General features: G+C 40.2%; 2 protein-coding genes across 5 annotated transcripts in view; one reads left to right on the top strand and one right to left on the bottom strand.

Moving 5' to 3' along the window:
• Positions 1-24: 24 nt before the first annotated feature.
• prlra (prolactin receptor a) lies at positions 25-11188 on the bottom strand. The gene is made up of 9 exons (XM_029515421.1): positions 11032-11188; positions 6474-6570; positions 6180-6312; positions 4470-4639; positions 3406-3572; positions 2974-3115; positions 2536-2632; positions 1962-2031; positions 25-1829 (listed from the first exon to the last, which is right to left on the bottom strand). The coding sequence occupies exons 2-9, from the start codon at positions 6547-6549 to the stop codon at positions 729-731; spliced, it is 1956 nt and encodes a 651-aa protein (XP_029371281.1). The 5' UTR covers positions 6550-6570; positions 11032-11188; the 3' UTR covers positions 25-728.
• Positions 11189-13870: 2682 nt separating this feature from the next.
• Positions 13871-23896, top strand: part of nedd4l (NEDD4 like E3 ubiquitin protein ligase) — a 40869-nt gene continuing 30843 nt past the window's right edge. For all 4 annotated transcript variants that reach the window (XM_029515166.1, XM_029515167.1, XM_029515165.1 and 1 more), the window contains exons 1-5: positions 13871-14207; positions 16349-16422; positions 21465-21546; positions 23253-23291; positions 23702-23755. In XM_029515166.1, coding sequence (XP_029371026.1) covers positions 14163-14207; positions 16349-16422; positions 21465-21546; positions 23253-23291; positions 23702-23755 — 294 coding nt within the window. In that variant the 5' untranslated portion in view covers positions 13871-14162. The remainder of the gene's footprint in view (positions 14208-16348; positions 16423-21464; positions 21547-23252; positions 23292-23701; positions 23756-23896) is intronic.

Raw genomic sequence — 23896 nt, 5'->3', positions numbered from 1 at the left:
CTTCTCAAAAGACACAACAAATCATTTCTGTATCCTGTAAATTTATTACAAGCATGATTTGAACAGCAATTTGTTCAAAAAAAAAGAAAAAAAAATTAGTGTTGTCTCAAACTGGATTTTGTGCATGGCAGGGTTGACATTTTTAAAGAATATATGCATTGACACACACTGCAATTTACTACTGTTAAACAACAGAGATTGATTCACTTAAGGTTAGCATTAAAAAAGGGGAATCAAGTTTTATACCACTATTTTTTATAGCTTCAATGTATATACATAAAATAGGCTCTGAATGAAGTGGAGTAATGAAATCTCACTTTTAGGGTTTTTCTTCTTGACACAAAAGCTGAAAAAACATGTCAGATACTTTATTTCACAATATGCATCGATGAATCTCATGAAATATATTAAAAAGTGCATAGAATCAAAATGTGCCTGTGACAAAGATCCATTCCACTAAAGAGACAGACATATTATTTCTCAGAATGTATTATCACAACTTAGACAATCAATCATATTATTTACATGGTTGAATGAAGAATTCTGCAAAATTAGAGCGCTTCAGAAAAAAGTCTTCTCTTAAAAGAAATGAAAAATAATTCAGTGTAGTTCTGCAACACATTGTCTTGGTATCCATTTTTGTAGTGATGATCCAATGTTTTTTGTCTCAGTCTAGCTTAACCAGGTCTTGCAGAGTCCCAGACCTGGTAGTTGTGCTTTTGGCACAACTAATAAGTGGGCAGTGTGAAGATGGTGGCAGTGTCAACATAACCACTTGCTGGCTGGGCCATTTCATCCTGGGTTGATACAACAGTATGAATGTGGGCTGTAGGCTTATGGGGAGTGGTACTGATAGACAATGTGCAGGAGCTCTCTGTCACTCCGTTGGTGACCTGATCCTGACAACGGCACCCATCCCCATCCTCTTTCATTGCCTCTGTCTGGAGCAGCAGCATGTTGTTACTGTCTACCCCCTTGACCTTGCTGTAGTCCTCTTGCTGAAGCATCTGGGGAAAGCCCTCATGGAAGCCATGGTCTGAAACGATGGACTGGAGAACCACCATGTCCTCCTCATCGAACCTCTGGACTTCTACGTAGGCAGTGGGCCGGAAAAAAGGCAACGGCAGCCCGGCGGGTTCTTGTTTGCGGGCAATGGTGGATATGTTGACATCGCTGTGAGAGCGGACTTGCTGGCAGGTTTGCATCTGGGGAATGTGTGAATAAGGTTGCCTGTTGCTCAAACAAATTTCCCAGGAGCCTGGTCCAAGAGTCTCATTGTCGTTGTTGCCAAGGTGTGTGAGGTAGGAGGAAGTGGAGCCTGGGCAAAATAGGCTGTCAGAGTAACAGTGCTGTTTGGCCATCTCAAGTGAGCTTGTTTGGTCCGGAAGGCTTAAGGTGTACTGAGGTAGAGGAGAAAACACAGAGGGCCATGTCTTCACCCTTCCACTGGACTTTTCAGGGCTCAAAATGTCTCCATTAGCATACATCAGTGTGTCCTGGTCCCAGTCTTTCTGCTGACCTTGTGCCTCTGCTTCTGTAGTGCTGTCTTCCTGATCTGTTTGCCTCCCTTCTTCTTTTGCCTCTCCACATTTATCCATCAGTAGAGTGTGGCTATCGCAGCTGACCCGGCCAGAATCATTGTCAGACGTAGAGCCCTCAAATTTGAGACAGCTATCATGTAGGTCCTTGCTTTCCTCCAGCAGTACCTCCTGTTCTTGAGGGACATAAACCTCTAAGTACTCCACTAGCATATCCTCATAGTTTGATGGCGTAGTCGGGGGGAAATCAGATACCACCAGCACCCTGAGCAGATCCTCAGACTTGCCATTCTGCAAACAAGGAGGAAAATAGCTCCGTTACACAAAGTAGTGATGCAAAATTTGATCAGTTGGAAGCAATATTTCACAGATATTGTATACATAATAACATTATTCACTTTATTCAGAATGTGACTGCTTTACCTTGAGAAGCTGCTTATCAAATCCTTTGATTTTAGGACCAGGGACCGGTGGCAGAATACAATGCTTCAGACTTCTCACATGAAAAGAAAAAAGAGTTTATATATCAATAAATATGAAAGAAGAATTTAAATCATATTTGTATACCATGAAAACCTGTAGTGAAACTAGTGAAATGAGTTCTTTTATTTTATGCTGATAAATTCCATATCAGATTATCTGAAGATGTTATATAATAGTTTTTTTCTTCATCCTACAGTGACAAAAATAGGAATTTATGGTAATAATGAGAAATAAAAAAAGTGAGCCCAGTAAAATCTTGAAATCAAAGACTTTCTCTTAATTAAATACTTTAATATCTCAGTATATACTAAAAGTAAATTCATAACGTTTCCTTCAAACCAAAGTTGTATAATGACAGTTTTTCTTATAAACAAATGCAAAACATAAATCGCTCATAATAAACTCATAATAAGATTGTTGATCTCAACAAGGTAAATGGTATGACACTTTAACACTAAGGTAAAGTACACTTGACTACACAAACTGCACAGTTAACTCATGACTCTTCTTTTACCTGTGGCTGCTCATGTGTAACGACCATGTGAGGATAAGGAAGATGAAAGCAGAAAACACTGCGATGAGGATCCACATTGACTTCTCTCGATGTAAATCTGTGAGGAAACACAACAACATAATAATTACAACACAGCAGGCCACCTTCTACATGATGATTGGGATTGCTTTTATTCTAGAAGGTTAATGCATACTTGTACACACATAATTGTAGGTTACTTATTAACATGTGGATGCCTGTGACATCAGCAAGGAAGCAGCACTGCAACCACAGGCTGACACATATGAACACACAGTGTAAAACTAATGTCTGCTAATTTTACATTTTGTGTTATTCTTTGTGTATTAAAAACTACTTTTTCAATAGATCAATTATACTTTTAATCAGCTGCCTGCTATAGTGTAGTGCGTTGTTGATAATTGTCGGTTGACGTCTTACAGTCAGGAATTTCAATGTGGGATGTGGAACTCCATTCACTCCAAAAGCCGTGATCAGGCTTACAGCGCACCTGGACATGGTACGTGCCACCTGACCGCAGACTGAAAATGTTGAACAGTTTTTGTTGGCCTGCAAGATGCATCTAGAAAAACAACACATTCAAAACGTTCATCTGGCACGGTCCAGTAAGTCCCTTAAAGCTGTCATACATAAAATATGCTGTGTATAAATGCTGCATAAGGTGGTTTCCAAAATTGAATTACCAATAAAAATGAATTGTCCCCTGGGCAAACCATATAATATGTCTGTACATACTGAGGACAGCAGCCCTGGGCCTAATCAATGCCCAGCACACTTCAGTCATGTGTGCTTTTAACACAAGCTTCACATTTGAAAGACAACATTTTAAGCATCAGAGCAGGAGCTGCATACCTCCCACTCATCATCTCCCTCCAACTTGACACGAAGCTCGTAGATGAGAGTAATCCAACCAGAGCGGGTGTCAGCCTTATGCGGTGGTTCCCATGACACCCGGAGGAATGGCCACTCCTTGAGCTCCATTACAGTCACCGTCACCTTCTCTGGGGGATTAGGCTTGACTGGAGAGAAAAGAGAGAAAGAGAATATAAATGAGACAGCATGAAGGAAAAAAAAACGTTAAGTGGGCAGCAATGTGTAACACAGAAACACAATAGAAGGCAACTGTGAGTCAATGAGAAACAACTGGTTCCCCATTTCTCGTCCTCTGTGATAGCAAACCAATGCACCCCTTCAGCGACTGAACGCAGTCATTGCCAGAGCAGGTTTAGTAATATTTGTTGATGAACTCTATGACATAGTTGAGATAAATGCTACCGTTTGGGCTTCAACTTATCTTCTTGCAGATACAAAGGTTCAGACAATATGTGAGGCCATGTGAGGCACGGATAATGCCTTGGATTGATAAACAAATCAGGTCAGTGCAACTGTGAGACAAAAAGGAGACAGGCACTTTTAGATAAGCAGCTTCAAGGGCAAAATGGAAAATTGAAGTCTTTCAGTACCATGACTTTATTATTACATTCTATTTTGGATATTTCATGAACCAATATGAAGCAGATATTCCCATTATTTATATTAAACCTGATGTCTTTATTTAATTATACAAAGGAAAACTATGGAATCATCCAGCATGATGTTAGTCAGTCTCTCGAGACATTACGTCTGCAGCTTTCTTCTCCCAGTCCTCCCCGTACCCATTAAAGAATAAAAAATTAAAAAAGACAGACGCTGGGCGCTACAGATTTTTGGCATGACAGTGAAAATTGCAGAAGAGGAGAAAATAGTGCAGTTGTTTGGGCCTATTAGTTAGTTAGTTAGTTATCACTGAGCAGCTTCATGATTGAGTATTAGCATGCCCTTTCTTTAAACCTCATTGGGAAAACTGTCTTGAGCATCATAGTAAAATCATGACCAAAAAAAAAGAAAAAAACAAATAGTAGGAGACATTCCCTCACCAATGTAGACAACATCTATATCCACAGGGTCAGAGAAGGTGCTGCCTAGTGCGTTGGAGGCCACCACAGTGATGTTGTAGTTGACCCAGATGGACGTATCATTCTTGTTAAAGAAGCAGGAGTTCTCCCCAGCTGTGTGGTAGTCAGAACACTCGTATATGGTGTCAGAGCTGCAAGGAAAGCAAGGGAACATCATGTAACTGCATGTGTTCATGTTTGTACTGCAGTGTTGCATTTGCAAAGGATTGTGTGTATACTAAAACTGTGTGTGTGTGTGTGTGTGTCTGAATCATTGTCTACAATACAAGATTTGAGTGGATAATTGTTATGCTTAACAGTTCATAACTGGAATTTTGTCTTACTTTCTTCAAATGTCAAATACATGAGCACACCTGGAAGTGTTTAAAAATAGATAGCAGCAGTATGAAACTCTCAAGGTTGAGTGTAGGAAATCACAATTTCAGACATTGCTAGAGAAAAACAACAGTTCCCCAACATAATGTTGGTTTGACTCATGTAATGGTGAACTCTCTACTCGTGCACAGTGAATTTATTATATATTTTTTTATAGCTGCACATGGTACATTATTCTGATGGGAATCTAAAAGCAGTAGGAAACTGGAGAGCGATGCAGAATGGCATATGTACAAGAACAATTAGGCAGACATAGAAATGTATATATAAATATAGCTGGTAAAGGGATGGGGAACAAGAGCGCAGTGAACTGTTTCTAGTGGAGGGAAAGGATGCAGGTGGAAGTGTCAGGCTCTGAATTCACATTAGAATTTGAACATATATACAAACAAAAGACAAACAACAGCACTGAATGTGTTAAAGGATAGATGAGCGAGTGAAGAAACGTAAAACTAGAACATAATGTACGTATGTAGCATGATAGAGGAATACCAGGAAAAAGCATGTGCTATCTAAATAATGGATGGTGTTGGCTAAAGCAGCAGCGTGTCTGTTGGAGCTCTTTGGAGAACGATACGATTATTTCACAACCGGGATGTAAGACACACCGGCTGCTGCACTGACAGTGGACTGTCTGCCTGTGTGCTTTTCATGGGTTTCCTTTGGGCTTTCATGCTGCTGGGAGTGAGCGGCAGAGAGACCCGCAGGAGTCAAACCAAGGACGCAGGATAACTGTGGCATGCACACTAACCACTTTACCACCCATGCTGCCGGACATTAAAAGAAAGGCACTGGCATTATACACAAAATAGGATGCTGTGCACATGATAACATCATGTATGATAATGGTGTGCACTAAACATTTTATGTTTTCATGTCAAGGATTTATAAAGATATGTTCTGATAGCAGTATCAAACAGAAATGTGTTGGAATTGTCATCACACGAAGAAATCCAAGTTTTCTAGCTTCAAATTTTCCGCTTTCTGAAACAGTACACCGCACTGAGAGGTGTCTATTTGATTAAATACTAAGCGCTCTCATGACCGCAGCCAGTTGACACTTGGCAACAACAACTCTTCACACGTCGTGAAGTAGGCCACTAATTAACAAAAGTCATGACAATGGAAATGCCGTGACATCATCAGATTCTCTTCTTCTCCTGACGTGAATTTTGACATGCGTGCTGTGTCGTATTGTATGAATGAATAATCTACACCGCTCTCCCTTTCTCACCCCTCTTTTAGGTGAAGCAAAATCCAGACTTAATGAAGTACATGAAACAGTGAGCCACTCACTTTTCTTTGCGATAGTACAGGGCGTGGGTGGTGGGCAGTCCCCCATCTGAGCCTGGCTTCCACCAGCAGGTGAAGGTCTCTTTTTCAGGAGAACGGCATCTGGTGAGCTCCGGCTTTCCTGGCGGGCTGTATCCTATAGACAGACAGGATTGTTAAAAAAGATCAAATGGAATGAAACACTAGAATGCGCACTAAGAAGGGGCGTGTTGTGTTGTATCGTGCATCTGATGTGAACTGTGATGTGAACACTGAGCTCACGCTTCTGTTTTGAACTATCTACGTTGACCCACTTACGTGTTCCCTGTGCATCTGGTGTGTAGATGACCAGCAGCAAAAACAGCAGGACAGCTTCCTCCATGACTTCCTTCATCACAGCACCACAAATCCTTGGCTGTTAGACGGAAGACAAAAACAAATAGAGGTGAGGAACTGCCAGATTTGTGCTCTTGCCATCACACGCGGCCCGCAGTGTTTGATGCCGTGCACAACAACAGCAGCGATACAGACAACACGCTTGCCTGCTGCATTTGAGACTTTTGGCCACCTTCACACTCCCTCTTTGACATTGAAGTCAAAGATATGTTGAAGAGGAAACAACACAAAAGGTTGTCACAGGATAACAAATTGTGGGAAACTGGAAACCTTTGTTTCTGATGAGAAATACTGAATTACCAGAAATCTAGTTTTGTATCAAATCAAAGTGACCGATAAAATGCTATCACTTCATGACATTTGTTTTTAAAATATTTAACACAAAGTGATTTGTGAGTTGGTTTGTGAAGTCAATATGACCTTTGACCCCAAAAATCCCATCAGTTTATCTTTGACTCTAGGGCAATGGCTTTGCAAAACCTGAAAAACCTCCCTCGAAGTTATCTTGGCATACTGTAACAGTCAAAGGTTTGGACACATAAGTGTCCCAGTTCCCATTTGAATGGGAAAGTGTGCCCTGCCTTTAAACTTGTCCACTACATTTAAGAGGTCTAAATCAATTAAAGGTGCAAGTGATTTTGGAAATTTGGGAAAAATTTCTGCAGGGTGTTACTGAAATACAGAATCAGTCTGTGGACAAAACTGTCTTAGATCATCAACACCAGGACATGAAAAATATTTAAATGACTCAGAGATTTAATACAGAGCGCTAAGTGATGAGCTGAAAGGAAAACAATCTTCCACAGAGAATAAATGCTGTTTAAAGGATTAAACACATCCGCTCCATTCCTCACTACCTCAACCAGCTGGCCAGGCAGCATAACTCATTGCATAACCTGAGTTAGGGCTTTTCCCTCAACAACAGAAACACACACACAGTAGGAAGCTGCTTTACTGTCGGCCAGCCACACTCCCCTTCACATGACTTGGAATCTGCTTTTCCCGAACCTTGTGCAGATGTTTGAGTTAGTATCTGGCACAATCCTTTATCTCTAAACCCCTGGAGATGACATGCTGTGATGTGGAATATAGAACAGCCAGGAAGTGATACAGAGGAGGTGAAATAAAAAGGGACAACTGATGTTGCATCAGTGAAAACTTTAAGCAACCTTCCGCTTGCATTGATCTGCTAATAATAAAGGGAAACTTCCCGATACCTTAGGTCTAAAAATTTATTTTATTTCTGCTAGAATAAAAACAAATGAATCTTTTAGCTCTTAGATTTGTCTGTAACGCGTTGCTATTTTCAAATGCAGAGTAGAGCAACAAATTTTGTTTTGTTTTTTTCTGTGTATGCTTTTCTTTTTACGCACACTTTGGTTAATAAATTTCTGGAAACACAACAGCAATACCGAGGGCCATAAGGGGAATTTCCAAAGAATATCCATAGAAAGCACCTTGTCATTAAAGTTCCAACATATTGGGACTACTGACTTCCTGTAGCCTTTGTTCACTTTGACTTATGAGAAAATGAAATGAATCCTGAAATAATAAAATCAAATACTGGAAGGCTGTTCATGGGTGTGGCTGCCAGTGTTAACAAATCTAATACTGAGCTAACCTGAACTGAATCCACATCATAGTCATGCTGTGTTACTCGATGAACGACCTTTGAAGGCAGCTCATTTTCAGAATGATACACTTTCTAAATACAATGCAATAAAGATTTTGGGCTAGTCACTATTACTAACTTCTTTATGGTGCCTTAATTTCAATAGCGTCACCATGATCTGATAATTGGCATTAAGGTCAAGGCACTGGATTAGCCTCCTGCTGCATATAGCCTTCTTACATAACCAGTAGCTCAAATGGAATAAGCTGCTACGCTGAGAAAGTGCTGGCCAATAGTGCAAAGCTATTCCCTCAAAGATAATAGTCATCTGAATGTTAAATTTAAACTATGGTCTGTGGATTAGCAGCAGGAGAACTGCTTCCGGGTGTGCATATGTAAAAACACACACATATATCTTTTAGAATAATACCTACAAATTATATAAAATAAAGGCAATTGCTTGCTTTCCCTGCCTGCTTTTATGAGCAATATGCAAATGTCAGACTCGGAAAAATATAAAGGCTCTTCGGCTTTGAAAGCTGATGAGATTAAAAGAACATATTTGTTCAGCCATTATTTTTAACTGAAGTGAACAGAGTGGTATGCGTGAAAAAATTGAGTTGCTCTGGTCATTAGAAGGTCAGTGAAAATGAATATACATAAAAAAAAACGCAAGTAATTATTTATTGGTGTTGATTTGATTGCATTATTTAAAGGAGAGACTATTACAACCCCGCTGATGTGGCCTCTATCATATTTCAAAGCAAACAAGCAGAGTTGGAGGTTGTCATAACATGACAGAAACATGATCCACTGCTCCAACAGTCCTTGAAGTGATGCTTACTAATCTGTACTCTAAAAAAAAAAAAACAGGAAAAATAAAGATTCTAAAAATTAAACTCTGTAAATTTGACCATGAGCTTTTGTACACTTTTGATGAAGAATATCTAGATGATCTGTGCAGCCACTCAGGCTAGAACAGACAAAACAACTCTAGATGATTGAAAAAACCGGCTTGTTCACCTATGCCCTTCTAGGAACGTTTGATTTTTTTCTTGAAAGGGTAAGGAAGGTTAGTATGGAACAGGAAACAATACCCAGAACCTGAAGTTAATGATTACATTTTTTTAAGTCTGTACCTGTTGCACTTCAGGCTGTTTTCCTTTATGGAGGTGTAATGAACAGTCCAGATTCCAGCGGTGTGTAGTTTGGATTTAACTTTGCTTCACTTTATCATCACAACCTCCATAAAGAACCAATAAAATTAATATCTTTAATATTTTCCTTTGGCAAGGCTAAATAAACAGTTACATGACACTAATCCTGTAAAACAAATATGCAAATATGGTGGCACATCTTTCCATTTACACAAACAGTGTAAAACGATACATTTCTGATTTCCTACCCATGACAGTGTGAAACTATAAATTCCTCCTACTCTTAGTCACATCAAGAAAATCACAAGAAGTCACAATATCATCACTCTGTTTGAACCACAAACTATGCCTGCTCTATTATTCTACCTCCTCTTTTAGTATTGTTCTACTTACACTAGATGCCCATGAAACTGGACTTCCTCTATACTCTTGGCCAACCAATATCCTGCATCCTCCTTTCTTTTTTTTTGAGTTTTGAAACACTTGCATGATGAGAAAAAAGGGTATCAAGGAAAGGTGACAACACACCCTTCACTACCTGCTGCAACAGAGAGCCTGTTGCTCTTGGGCCATATTAAAGTCAAGAAATACGCTTAGTAGACAGATATGGTTTTCAGAGAGGCCTCCAATAGTTAAAGTGACACTAAAGACTGATGACACGAAAGCAGAACATTTTTACAGATGTTATTATTGAACATCTAATTCTCCCCCTTCTGCTTTTTGCTCATCGTATTAAAATGTTGGGTTAAGTTGTTGATATCTGCATGTACTCTGTAAGCTGCATCTCTTGTTGAGTGTATGCGTTTGCATGCACGTTCATTTCCAGCCAACGCCAACATAGATGCGAGATATCTGTTATCTGATATGGACTGAGTTTTAGATGTAAATCTCGACAGAGAATACTCATATTTCAGTGCACGTTCGCAAAAGGCCAACACCAATGCTGCCTGGCCACACTGAGGGACACTTTTCAGAATGGGCACCTTTAAATGTGAATAAACTTTATAACTTAAGAACAAAAACATTTCTGAATATTAGGACAAGTTAAGTATTGCTTTAAAATGTCCATCAAAATAAATAATGATGCATTTATTTCAACTCCGATCAGACTGTTTGACATAATATTCACAGCTGTAAGTCGCATGCAGTGCCCAGTCCTGGTGCAGGACCAACAGTGGAAAGAGCCAGTACACTGCCAGCACCTTACAAATTAATCCAGCATGAGATGATCAGCTTGGTGCTATAATGGTCAGTTGCCCCTTTCACTTCTTCCAAGCCAGACTCAAAGCCAATAAGCAGGAAGAGGTGAGCCATGGAAATCCAATTGTTCACACTTCAGCATCATCATCCTCAGAGGCTGAAGTAAATAACCTGCCACTCAGTGAGTGGTGAATAAGGGAAGAGGTTATGTCTTCGTCCCATGAAAGATAAGAAATTATCAAAAAAATGGCCTCAAAACTTGTTGATGTCAAAACAGAATAGAAGAAGAAGGCAGAATAGAAGTCATTACAAATGCACCATGTGTAAAGAAGTCTGTGCTGTTATACTGTGACCCTTCATCACAGCTGACATTTCCATCTGCGCTCATTTTGTGTCGTTTCAGCTTGTTTGATGTCATTTTAAAATAGATTTTATTGTCAATGTGAAGTCAATAGTGTACTTTAAAAGTGCTTTTTCAGTCTCTCCTCCTGACTCCAGCTCTGTGACTTACCAGCAGCTGACGGGAGCTCCCCCCCCCTGTCCCGGCCAAGGTGAGTCGGACGCCGGCTCCCAGGAGAGCGGACTTACCGCCTGGTGTAACTGCTTCACCGGGATGATGACAGCAGAGGGTACAAGCATTACCGAAGAACCGGGCAGCTCCGCTAAGCCGTCCCGTCTGCGAAGGAACATCCAGAGAACCGGGCGTTTATAAAGCCGAGGTGGGCGGGGCCTCCGACCAAAGCCCCGCCCACCCGGGGCAGGGTTGCCTGCAGGGACAGATGCAGGAGGAAGTTGAACATTGAAATTCCTCAAAAGCATAACAATTGTAAACAGGTTGGGCGTCTAAAAGTTGCTTAGTGGTTGGTTTGTGTCTCCTAAATCTGTTTTTGTGTCATATCATTAAATCCGATGTTTGTTTTCTGCATTGTGCCTGTCAGTGTCAACTCACACATGTGCTCACTGGCTGCTAAGTGACTTCTCCTCTCTCCACCTATGAACAAATAATGTGAAGCACACAGTGATAACCAGAACACAGTGACCTTTGAAAACTACTTGTCCTGACACTGGGTCCTCTTGTTAGGAGCTGTAAGCATACTGAAGTCTCCCAGTATCTGACACCCCCTCTCCCTCCCTCCCCTGCCCACTGCTCTTCTACCACTCAGGTGTATGAATATGACTTTATCTCTTTATCTCATAAGATTTTTGAGTTGAATGTGCAAATGGTTAATATGCTCTCTATTTGTACCGATGATTAAATTCTGTCGAAGACGAAACCTCGGAGACAATCATCATCTTCAGCAAAAAGAGGTAACCCTGAACATAATGTTCCCACTGCCAATAGGTTGTATGTTTCTCTGTATATCACACTATGAAACTGAACCAACAGAGCCAAAGGATCTGCCTGTATGTGGATAGCTGAATTAAAACAAGAGATTAGCTGTTACACACGCAGAGACAGACTCCTTAAGGAATCTTTATGAATCTGTCTCTGTATCCGATCATTGTTTCTTAAATCCAACTTCCGTTTCGCTCTTTGTGTTCAGTTTCTGTGAAGTCACACTTCAAAAAGAGACTGACATAAAAATACACATATAAATCAGCTCAATGATGAGGCCTGAGAGAATAAAAATGTCCAGAAAGAGGAAATGATGTAGAAAACACCACTTGTTTGGCATGAAAGGAAATAAATAAGACACACACCCTAAATATCTCTAGATGTAATTATGTGGACAGTTATGAGGACATTTTGAAAAACAAAAAAATAAAATTTCTTCAGATATTCGGCTATAACATGATTACAGCATTACGGTGTCTTGTTGTTCATTTGCCTTAGATTAGAGCCAAGTTTAGCATTCAGGCTATAATTTGAGTTCTGGCATGGTATCTTTATCTTAATTTTTGTAGCTGGTTGTTGTCTTTAATGTCTGCTATAATGTAGCTGCTTGTCGGTAAGCACAGACAAATTAAAACAAGCTTTAGAGCGGAGAGAGTGATGGCCTTGCATCAAGGATGGCTTGGGAAATCACAGACCCTCCCCTTTTCAGCTCTACTTAGAAGCAATAATGTTATATAATTTGGCCATCTGCTCCTCACATTGATTTAAAAGTCCCATTATGCGACATGCCCATGATGAATGTGATTTGACTTTTAAGCAAGGTCATGCTAGATGGGGGTTACTCAGCAATTCTGCTCAAAAGATATATTGCCATATAGATATATATTACTCACAGCAACAGCGCTGGTTTGAGGCTTTCGGTGTGTCTACAGCATGAATGTCTGTGCCTGCTCGTTGTGCCTGCTCGAAGTGAGCGAGGCTCAACCTGAATGACTGATGTCCACCTCAAAACACTTTAGACTGTGCATTATTGATTTTGTGAGGTATCCATTATTATGTCTCTCTCTCTCTCAATAATCCCTGAACATGTGGATCCAGATGTGCAGAGACAAACGATGGGTTTATCATGTCTGAGGAGGCTGCGACATCTAGCGGCGCTTTGGGGAACTTTGACAGAAAGAAAAAGAAAAGCTTCTAATAGGCATCATTCATGAGTCATGCCATATGATTTCCTCATTGCTTATTGCATCATGAGAGTTTTATTTAAAAGAAACAAAACTATGAAAGAAAATGATATTTCTTTTCACTCATAATACATCTAAAATTGTAAATGCTAATAAGACGTAAATAAAAAGATGATGGCTGCCCTGCAAGCCTTTTTTTTAACGAATGGTAAAATTCCTTATGGACATAAATTAAAAGAGATAACTTAAAAGACATGCAAGGTACTGGCATCCTTAAAGTTTTTCTCATCAATTACTTAACTTTACATTATTATTACTGTCGTTACAATAAATCAATATATTGCATCACTGCATCACAATCTTTCAACTGGTGCCGACTAATCGACCTAAATTCGTGAAGCGGATCAGTAGTTTAATTTATCAGGTCGGTCTTGCGTGGCTCCCGATTGGCTGTCTGTCAGCAGCCACGCCCCTTGGCACGAGCTGGATGAATAATGATAATGAGCGCGTGAGTCCGCCTCCATGGCAGAGGTGAGCCGGAAATGATGATGATGATGATGATGTTATACACTAAACAGAGATGTGCAGACTCCTGACAGTATCACACTGAGTCCAGCTTCACACACTGTGAAAAATAAAACACACACAGACACACACACACACACACACACACACATCTCAGGCCCACGCCCTCTGCATATTTCATTGGCCCCTTGTGAAGCTTTGGGGAAAATATAGACGCATCTGATTGGTCGGCGTTAACGTCAATCACGTCAACTCGGCACGCCATTGGCCGCGCTGTCAGGAGGAAGTCAAATCTCACACCGATTTTGGGGGGATAAGCTTGGAGTTGACAAAAGCGACCTGTCTCAGTCGAAATATTTGGGATACAGTTTTTGTTTTGTGTTGAATTTTCTCCCAGTCGGGTCCCGGACGGCCCACGCTGGCGAGGTTTCACGGTCGTCCCGGTTGAGAAGCCGCCTTTGGAGGACTTGGTCTCACCGAGGACTTGGCCCCCACCGCACGGCAGAGATAGAAAAGTGGGACTTTATTGTTCAAGGCTAGCTAGCTAGCTTTGCCCAGAGGCTGGTTTTTGTGTGCACAGCTTGGACCGCAGGCTATATGGCTACGAATTTCGAGCCAATTTATGGACTTTCCGAAGATGAGGTAAGCTTTGAAACCAGCAGTGCTTTGGCATACAGTGCACAGCAACGAATAGGTGTCTATAGCCGGAGACAGCTAGCGCCAACCTTAGCCGATGCTAATGAGCCCTCACCCACTGTTACATTCCATAGTATCGGACAAACAGCTGCTTGGACCCGGGTCCAGCACTTTACTTATCTCCCAGCCAGAACTGACTGCATCCCCTCTCTTTTTTTGTTGTTGTTGTCAAACAAGCTTGACAACAAGCTGTACATCTTTATGTTTGAGTCGTCTGGCACACCTCGGGTGCTATTATGAAGTCGTCGCTGAGATATTGGTTAATTTCTCTCTGGTTGATATTTACCACTCCGCCAAACTCAAAACACCGCCTGTGGTCAGTGTTGGACTGTAAACTGCCTGCTAAATTAAGTTTAGAAAACTGAAGCATCTCGCCCCAGAGGGTCGATATTTGCCCGTCTCGGTGAACTCCGTGTCGCCTTTTGACATCCAACCTCGCCTCGGTGCTGTCGGGGTGAAGAGCCGCCTACAATGGAAATGTGGATTTCCACGGCAGTCACGAATCGAACGGGTCTGTGTGATTAAACAGATTTATTTGTAGCCGTCACACCAGCCGCCTACCTAAAGCAGGCAGAAATAGTAAGTCTGTGCAGATTTTCAGGACGATCCGGGTTGATGTTTGAAAATAATTTTTCATGTGCTCATTGAAGGAGGTAAACATGGGCGTTTCCACTGTGTGTCTCAGCTCACACCAGGAGGCTGAAATTGCTCCTTCATATTTCACCAGGATGTTGGAGAGACTAGATATGTGGCCGTTTTATACTAATTTAGTGGACATGTTTTTCATAGTCTTGGCAGATACATGGATCTGGCCAATATCAGCATAAGTATTGCTAAATGCTTTACTTGTATATGCCTATAATTGAACACATTTGATTACTAAGATCAGAATAAGTAATAATAAATTCTAATGAACAAAGTGTAAGAATTAGTAAATGAAAAGATGGTCACCAAAATGAATTTGCGTCTATTTTAAGATGACCTAAAAAAAAAAAAAAAAACAACAATCAAGTATTCTATAGTGTTGGTAGCCCCAAATCTAACTGAGCAAGTGTTTGCAATTTTCTGTCATCTTGTCTGTCAATATGCATGTAAATGGAGGTGGGGGGGGGGTGTTAATAACATTACAGTCAATGATATATGTGCCTTTAAAAATGGTTGTAACCTTGTTCGATTGGCATTTACTATATAACAGATATGAAATCTGATCATGTAATCTTCACAAGTAAAGATTTTAAGTCAATTGTGGGTCTAACTTCCATAAGACAATGCATTTCCTGTGACTCTGAGGGAAATAGTAACACTACACCCTCTCAACCAGGCCATGCTAAGGTAACAGCTGGGTTGTCCTGGCCTCTGACCTCTAGTCCTCGTTTGGCTCCATTCCTTAGCACTTGTAACTAAAATTGTGACAGAATTTGTTGCCACACTTGTTGTGCTTGTAAGGGGTTGAACCACCAAGACACTGTTGGGGATTTTCCATTAGACCACATTTTGTTTAGTGGCAAAGTACAGAAGTGAGTGCTCATAAAATTGCTGTAAACTAACATAGTTTTATGTGATTTAATCATCTAAGTGAATCTTTTTGCTACAGGATGTGCTGTTGCGCAAAGATTCATTCATGTAGACACACGCACACACGTTCTGCTTCATCTCTGCCCTAAGATGAAGCAGAAGGAAGGGGCAGATTGAGAAGATGTCATTAGAAGAATACCAGTCTAACCTCAAACAGTAAAAAAAAAAAAACAACATGGAAATATATTTCCATGGAAATAAATATATATCTTAATTCACCTGTTTTTTCAGATTAATGGAGAAGGGTTATTAAAGATTATGCAAAATTACTTTGTTCAGTCGAAATTAATGGGATCAGACGATTATGTAATAATTGTGATGGGTCTACTCAGGACTGAGAAATTGTTTCTGCAACAAACTAATTTAATTTCTGACTCAGGATTATTTGCTCAAAAGTCAGGCTAGAGGAGCCAGCATGTTGAAATGTTTAAAGGAGCTTCACTGTTAGATTATGAGGGCTTTTCTCATGAGTATTATCAAATGTTTTGATCTAACATCTCCTTTTTTTGCAGCATGAAACAAGAGTGCTGCGGGTTAAGGTCATTGCAGGAATCGATCTGGCAAAGAAAGACATTATTGGAGCCAGGTGAGTTTCACGCAACACACCAGAGATTTCTAGGTTGTAAAACTTTTTATGTCCCTGCTGTGGAAAATGTGTTGAGTAGTTGAGTAAGCATATCTGCTGTTGACACTGATTATTTCAGTTCACATGCTCTGCTCCTGCCTCCCGTTATTTCATGCCTTTTTGCCAAACTTCGTTCACATTCTTGGTCATTTTTGGAACACTAACAAAGATATTAACAACAAACAAGTCAGTCAACAGTAATTACTTTGGAAAGGATATTTATATATTTACACCTTTATGATTTAGAGGGTCTTCTATAAGCTCTCCTCTCAACCTCGAAGCCAGCAGTTTCATCACATTACATCTTTGAAAGACCTTGAACTCCCAAGTGTTAATGTAAATCAATGATTGTCTATCCACCTCTGTTGTGCTCATAACCCATTTCTATTACAGTTTTTCCAAGGAGTGTTTGACTAACCATTATACATACCACAAACTTTCTAGCGTGGGAAAAGACAAATGTTTAACTTTTTGGGTTCTTTGAAACATGGCAAAGATCAAGGGTTTCTTTGTCTCACACTAATTTACCCTTCCTTTTTGTGTGATTTACTCGTTCATTTTTATTACACCTAATGGGAATTTGCATAATAGCCCTCTGTGAAGTCTGCTTTTATTTATTTATTTATTTTTTTAACTCATGTCCTCCTAATTACAGATTACTTGCCCCACTGACCACTGGTCCCAGCAGGCCCACTGGTCTCAGGAGCTTCTGCTGTTTCAGATATAATTTTATTAATTTGTTAAGTGGATTCTCTTTGAATACTGATTCCGCTCATATTCCCGGCACTGTCAGAACCTCAATTAGTTTATTCTGCAGTTCCAAAAAAGTCACAGGTTACTGTTGTTTTCAAAGCTATTACTTGCAGTGATTGTAAGATCTTAAGGTAGCTTTAAAATTATACATGGCAATCTAAATTGCTTACATGCAGTAGTATATACAGTTTCCTGCTCAATAAAGGTTCAATTGAGTGAAATGCCTGATTAGTTCTTTAAATGACAATGTAGATCAAACAAATGAGGCAGTTCTAGCCTCCCAGGAAATACTCATAATAGGCTGCCTCCCTGGCTGGCAAACTGTTGGCACGATGGAGGAAGATGACAGTGTTTGTAGATGAGAGTGGAGACCAGCAGAGGCACAACAGGGAAAATTGGAGATGAAAAATGAGGAACCAGAGGTGGAAACCTGAGGAGAGTAGACAAGGGTCAGGATACAGGCAACAGGTAATGGGCTGTAGAAGAACAGCAACTTAAAAAGGAACAAAGGTACTCATAAAGCATAGCCTGGCAGGGTGGCAGTACTGACAGAGCTGTGTACTTGTGAAGGGCTTAATAATGGTGATGAGGTACAGCTGGTGCAGCTCTGCTTTGACTCCCACACACCTGTTTCCACTCAAACACAGAGCGGGAGACTAGGGAAGTGACAACAGGTTAAGCAGACGCAATGAGAAGAGGGAGGTGGGGCTGTAAGAGAAGGTTGAAGTGGCAGATGGGGAAGTTCAAGCACAAGCTCAGCACCGTTATTTTTCTTGAACTGTATCCCCTTCAGTAACTTTTTGCTGGATAAACAACAAGCAGGAGCATTTTTAAGGACAGTTCAAATGTAACACTGGCTGTTTGAGGCAACCCTTTACTCATATTGACATTTAATGATTTTTATCCCAGTGCATGTGTTATCTGCTTGAAATGTATCTAATAGTTTAAACCTCATCTAAATTTGAACAGTGTTCCCACTGTTGTGTGTTGCAATGCATTGTATATGAGCTATGACAAAGAAGACAATGCCGAAGAAAAGGTCTGGCATGTTAGTACTGTGTGAGAGCTTCTCACATGCCAGAGTGCATGTGTTAGCGTTTTGATACCCTGCTGGCAGGACAGCTCTGCCTGGCTCAGGCAAAAACTGAACTGTAATGTAGAATCACTGAATGAGGTCTCGATGTGTGGCTACAGGAGACAGTGCTGACTTGGCAGTCTGTCCCCTCATAAGATGCTCAAACAGTGCTGGCTTGTTCTTTTCCTCTTTTTTCTCCAAAGCTTTTCCTGTTGCCGCTGTATTCCATAATGCAACTGCTTTGTTCTATTGTGTTCTGCTCTTGTTATTTTGGACTAATTGAAACACCCTGAGATTTTGTTCTTTGGAGGTATTGATCGAAAGCCGAGGAACTCTCATGAACAACAAGTGGATCGAGCCACCGTTCAAATCCAATGTCTCATGCAAGCTTTCATTTCCAAGTGTTGACCTGAAGTAGCCTGTTGGCCTCGCTGAGTAGATTTTTTTGTTGATAGAGGGAAAGAGACAAGACGAAGTCTCACTGTGGCTGAGAAACAGAAGGCCCATTGTTTATCTTTAGTCACAGCACATCACAGAACCATACAAACACACAATTAAGAGACTGTGGGGTTCCTGCAGATGTTAATTAGCAATCAAGCAGCAGCAGTTTTGCTTTGGGTGTATTTGCAGCTCATTAAAAAAAAAATAAAAAATAAAAAATGTCTGGCCTTTTCCTATGCCCCCTTAGTTGTCTCCTTCAAATGAATGTAGGCTGTGCTCCAGCTGACAGGCCAAATCTAATTTTTGCTATATCCGTACTGGAATTAGATTACTGCTTATATCAAGCCTGGATGGCCCAAAAAATCCCACGGAAAATTGGTTATGATAAATCAGATTTAAAACACATTTATAGTTTTTAGGTGGAAATGTGATTCAAATTGAATTTTCTACCTTATGTGTTCAGTCTAGCCACAGCAATCAAAATGTCTTTTATGAAACACACTGGAGTCTCATTAAGGGCACAGTGGGGAAAAATACATGTTAACTTCCTTGGTGTCAACTGGAAAGATTGCAGGATATATTGGTGTCAAGAATTCGCAATTGGCCTCTTTGTCATTTATTGTGTAGCTCGCTGTTTTGCATTCTCAATGGAGCAACACACCATCTGTTTCATTATGTGCGTATAAAGTACACAGTTGAAGTTATTTTAGCACGGATGTGCAGAAACTGACATGCAGCTGAAGTTTTATGGGGAATTAGAGACAGTTGATGGGTCAATCAAAAAATTGTTTAAGTCAAAAATACTGAACAATTGATGATAATTGTGGTTATTGGACAGTTTTCTGATGTTTCCTAGACTAAATGAATGATAACCTTTTAGATAAAAAAATGCTTTTATTTTGTTGTGAAAACAGTACACAACATGTACTGTGATAAATTTTGGTCAGATCAGACCTGTCACCTTGAGCTTGGACCTCATCTCTAAAATCAGGAATCAGGGGGATTAAAAACCATGAATTTTATATCCACTTAGGCCTCAGATTGATTCCCCTGTGGACCGTAACCGTAGACGTGTGGTTGTAGTTGACTTCTTTCTGGTCTTCCTGAAGGATTCTTTGTGCTGTTTGGCCTTTTTCTGCAGTGGCCTTGTGGATCAGTGTGCCAGACATCCGCACATAGCAACCATATGCCCTGTGATTAAATTTATCTCACATGAACCAGTATAATTGCAAATTAATACCTTAAGCTGATCAGTTACCTTTTGGGAGAGGTCTAAAAAGAATCTCTCTTCCTAACAACTTCTCCTTGACCTTAATGGAAACCATCATGAGGTCAGGATAAAATGTGAAGGAGAATTCATACAGGCTCAGTAAAGGACAACCACACTGCACTTGGCTACATAATAATGCTTGCATGTAATTGATGAGGAATTGTGCATTGCTTTAAATGTTACGGTTGCAAGAAATTATGCGACAGTGTTGTGCCCTTCCCTTTTGTAAAGATAAGATAAGCAAGGAAACATATAGACAATTTGACCGGCTCAAATCATGGCTGCCACTGAGACAACTTCCAGGTCATTTCAGCCAATAAGAAATCCTCCTGGGCCAAAAAAGAAGAGACTTTTTCAATTCAATGCCCAGGTTTTTGTTCTTTACTCAGAGTCAGACTACTTTATTGTCCATTAAATTTTCGTAAAATGGAAATTTCCTTTGGCACTGGCAAAAGGGAGTGACAAGTACATAATAAAAACAAAACCAAACAAAACATGCACAAATACAGAAACCACACACGCATTCATTAAAAGTCCTGAAGTACAATGATTAAGTCCATGGAGTGCAAATGACAGTGACAATAAAATCCATCCATTAAAACCATCCAATAAATGCACAGCATAAATAAGTAAAATTATCTAAAATGACCATAATAAATAGACTTGACTTTGTAATGTGCTAAAATTTGACTTCAGGTAGGAATAAGTCTGCTGTCTCTACACATACCACCATCTTTATCCTTTAAGTACAAGAACATCTCAGAATTAAAGGGCAAAAAAAGGATGAATGTTTGTGTACATGATGTGTGATGTTATATAGGTATAATTGTGAAGGGTTTTATGTGAGAATGTATGAAGTTACTGATTAAAAGATTACTCTTGCACTACAGCTGATTTAGGAAAGGCAATAACCTGACATGATACCTCATATGGGCTGTTGGGACTGAGATCAGCATGGTAATTGTGCCGTCTGGTGAATTGTGCACCTTTGCCCCTTTATCTAGAACTTGCTGGAGATTTCTACTTTGTCAGCGCCTTCAAATAAACCAATTGGCCACTTTAAAATAGCACAGTCACAATCACTCTGCTTACTGTTTGCTGTTCAACCTCAAAATGTTTTTCAGTGTCTAATTTTAGCACTCTTCTACAACATTACAGCCCCATCTCACAATACCTAGAGGTGAGCTGTTTTTATGTGCTGGTCTGTTCGTCAGACTCAGGTTTGTGTGGAGTGTAGTCTCACAATATGTGTTCTAGAAACCTGCGGCTGTAATTAATGATGGTGGTTAATGACTAAGCTAGTAAAAAAAAAAAAAAAATGTATTCCTTTTTCCTTAAAACACATAAAACTAATATAAAGTGTTTTGAAGATTACCTGATGGCCAGCTCGAGGAGTAGATATATACTTGTATGTTTTTGTATTTGCCATTGACTTTTTTTTATGCCTCTGTTTTGTTTCCACAGTGATCCATATGTCAAACTTTCCCTCTATGTTGCGGATGAAAACAGAGAGCTTGCCTTAGTCCAAACGAAAACAATTAAAAAGGTAAGTCCAATGGTAAACAGATGCTTTGGTCTGAGCTGCTTATTTCCGCTTCCTTCTGTGATCTGCACAGACCTTTGACTCGTCATTTCCAATGTTATGAACTCTGAGTTTGCATCGTATCGGACAGGGCCCTCCTCCCACACCTGCACCACCTTCCAGCCACTTATGTTCACTCACTGTTTTGAGATCAGCAGATCCTTTCAATCCCACCCTCATCACCTCCTCCAAAGCAAGGCAATCATATTATTTGGACAGAGAAAAACCATAAGTAGGCACCAGAAGGCAGCAGTTCTTTTGCCTTTTCAGGAGAGTCTCGAAGAAATTGGACGAGTTATTTTCCCCCATTGGCCTTTTTTCATGGATTTTAGGGGGGAAAAATGTTCACAGCAGGGGGAGCTATTACATGCTCTTAGAGTGAACTGTATGTGATGATAAGCAAAATGTCCATGTTCATCACAGACGTGGATTACAAGGTGATATGTGGTAGAAATCAAGTCCTGCAATGCATGTTGTTCCCTGTATATGGATTCACGGGGGTACATATACATACATTTTGCAAAACAGAAACTTCCACCATGCTGTTTTAGCTTGACATGATTATGCAGCCTGACTCAGCAAGCAGCTTCCTATTTCTCTGGTAGTGTTTTTTCTCCTTTCTGGTAGTCGCTGTCAACTACATGTAGCTGGCAAACAACCCTCTGCTGGAGTCAGGCAGAGCAGGCCTCCATGCAGGCAGCCATATGCTGCCAGTGGCCATGCTTGCCTTATAGGATATAAATAGCTGACAATGCACTGCTATGTGGAGCAGAAAAAGAAGCATCACTGCTCGCTCCTTCTGTGAGCTCTATTTGTCTTTAAGTGGGACACTTTTGATGGTGTCTTTGTTGTAGAAGCCAAGTGTTTGCCTTGTAGCAAAATATGATAAAAAATGATGACAAATATGACAAAGAGAAGAGCCCAGCCTGGGGCAAGCACCAGTGATGGGATGACAGATGCTGACATGTGGCATACTTTTCAGGATATAGTCAAGGACTGGTCAAGAGAAGGCAAAATTATCTGTATTGAATGTTGGTCATACACAAAGGTTAGTTAATCTGTTGGACAGAAATAATAGAAGTTTAGAAACTGAAGTAAAAATAATAAGCATAAGAAAACAATATAAAGGAGATTTTGGCAGATTGAAGTGTTAAATTGGCTCATTGTCAAAGGGCACTGGGTTCAGCAGTTTTTTTTTAACAGAGATGTTAGTTCATAAAATGTAATAAATGGTTTATTAATCAGAGTGGCCTGTGAAATTAGGACCTCGTTGACATTGTAGTGTTTATGTCATTTCAATCCCAGAAGGAATTTTAATGAGAAGTGTCACATAACTCACAGTCCAGTAAAATATCAAATGTGTGAGGCAGAATGAGAGTCTGTGCAGCTGATCCATCCAGAAAGTTGGTGAAAATCCTCATGGCTGTTAATCTAGGGCCTAATGCCAATCACTGGGACATGTTGTTAGTTGCAAACTTCCTCTAACATTGTAAGAGGATCATTGACGCACAAGATCGGGGTTAATTTCTCACTTGGGCTTTCTTCTCTCACCCTGAGTTGGATAGGTTTCATACATCTGCTATGTTATTTCTTTTGTGACCATGTTCACTGTGCTTTAATAAATAATGTATTAATGCATGTTCTAACCATGTTTGCACTGTGTGTTTTAGACTCTTAATCCCAAATGGAACGAAGAATTCTACTTCAGAGTGAGTTCAGATTCTTACTACTATGACGATTTGTTGGTGCATTTGTTTACTTTAGAGTGATGGTGTTTGTGCAGTTAATCATTGGTTGTAGTTTAACCAAGGGCTGAGTCTCCCATCCTCCACCACTGTAATCAGCCACACCATATTAGACTTTAGAAGCTGAGCCACATGTGCATCATTTTTCCTGACAAGTTACTCATAGTTACTAATGTAGCAGTTTATTCCTCCTGTAAAGCACAAGGTGCTCACCTGCTAGCCTCAGTAGTTGTAAATTATTGTGACGTAAATTGTGAACAGGCAGTTACCTATCTAGATGTTTTCATGGCTGCACATCTGCATTGATTTTGTATGCCACCTAATCAATATATGACTGTTATAACTATTCCCTTGTTATTTGGTTGCCAACATAGGTGTGTCCCCAGAATCACAGGCTGCTCTTTGAGGTGTTTGATGAGAACAGATTGGTAAGACTCACACTTCATCTCCTCTGTTGCTTATATATCAGACAGTATTTTTTTATTTCAGTCTGTTGTGTTTTGACAGCTCTCGCCAGAAGTTGATTTGAGTTACACCCACTGCAATCCACATGCCTCCTTTAATTTACT

The sequence above is a fragment of the Echeneis naucrates genome, chromosome 12 (assembly GCF_900963305.1).
Source record: "Echeneis naucrates chromosome 12, fEcheNa1.1, whole genome shotgun sequence".
Lineage (NCBI taxonomy): Eukaryota > Metazoa > Chordata > Actinopteri > Carangiformes > Echeneidae > Echeneis > Echeneis naucrates.
This window is presented reverse-complemented; position numbering and strand designations above follow the sequence as displayed.

What these genes read in the sequence shown, in the direction of transcription:
- prlra (XM_029515421.1), bottom strand. Translation starts at nt 6,549, where the DNA reads ATGAAGGAAGTCATGGAGGAAGCTGTCCTGCTGTTTTTGCTGCTGGTC. An exon ending in ACCAGATGCACAGGGAACAC is followed by an intron (nt 6,313 to 6,473) that starts GTAAGTGGGTCA and finishes GTCTGTCTATAG; the next exon opens with GATACAGCCCGCCAGGAAAG. An exon ending in TTACACATGAGCAGCCACAG is followed by an intron (nt 2,032 to 2,535) that starts GTAAAAGAAGAG and finishes TCATGTGAGAAG; the next exon opens with TCTGAAGCATTGTATTCTGC.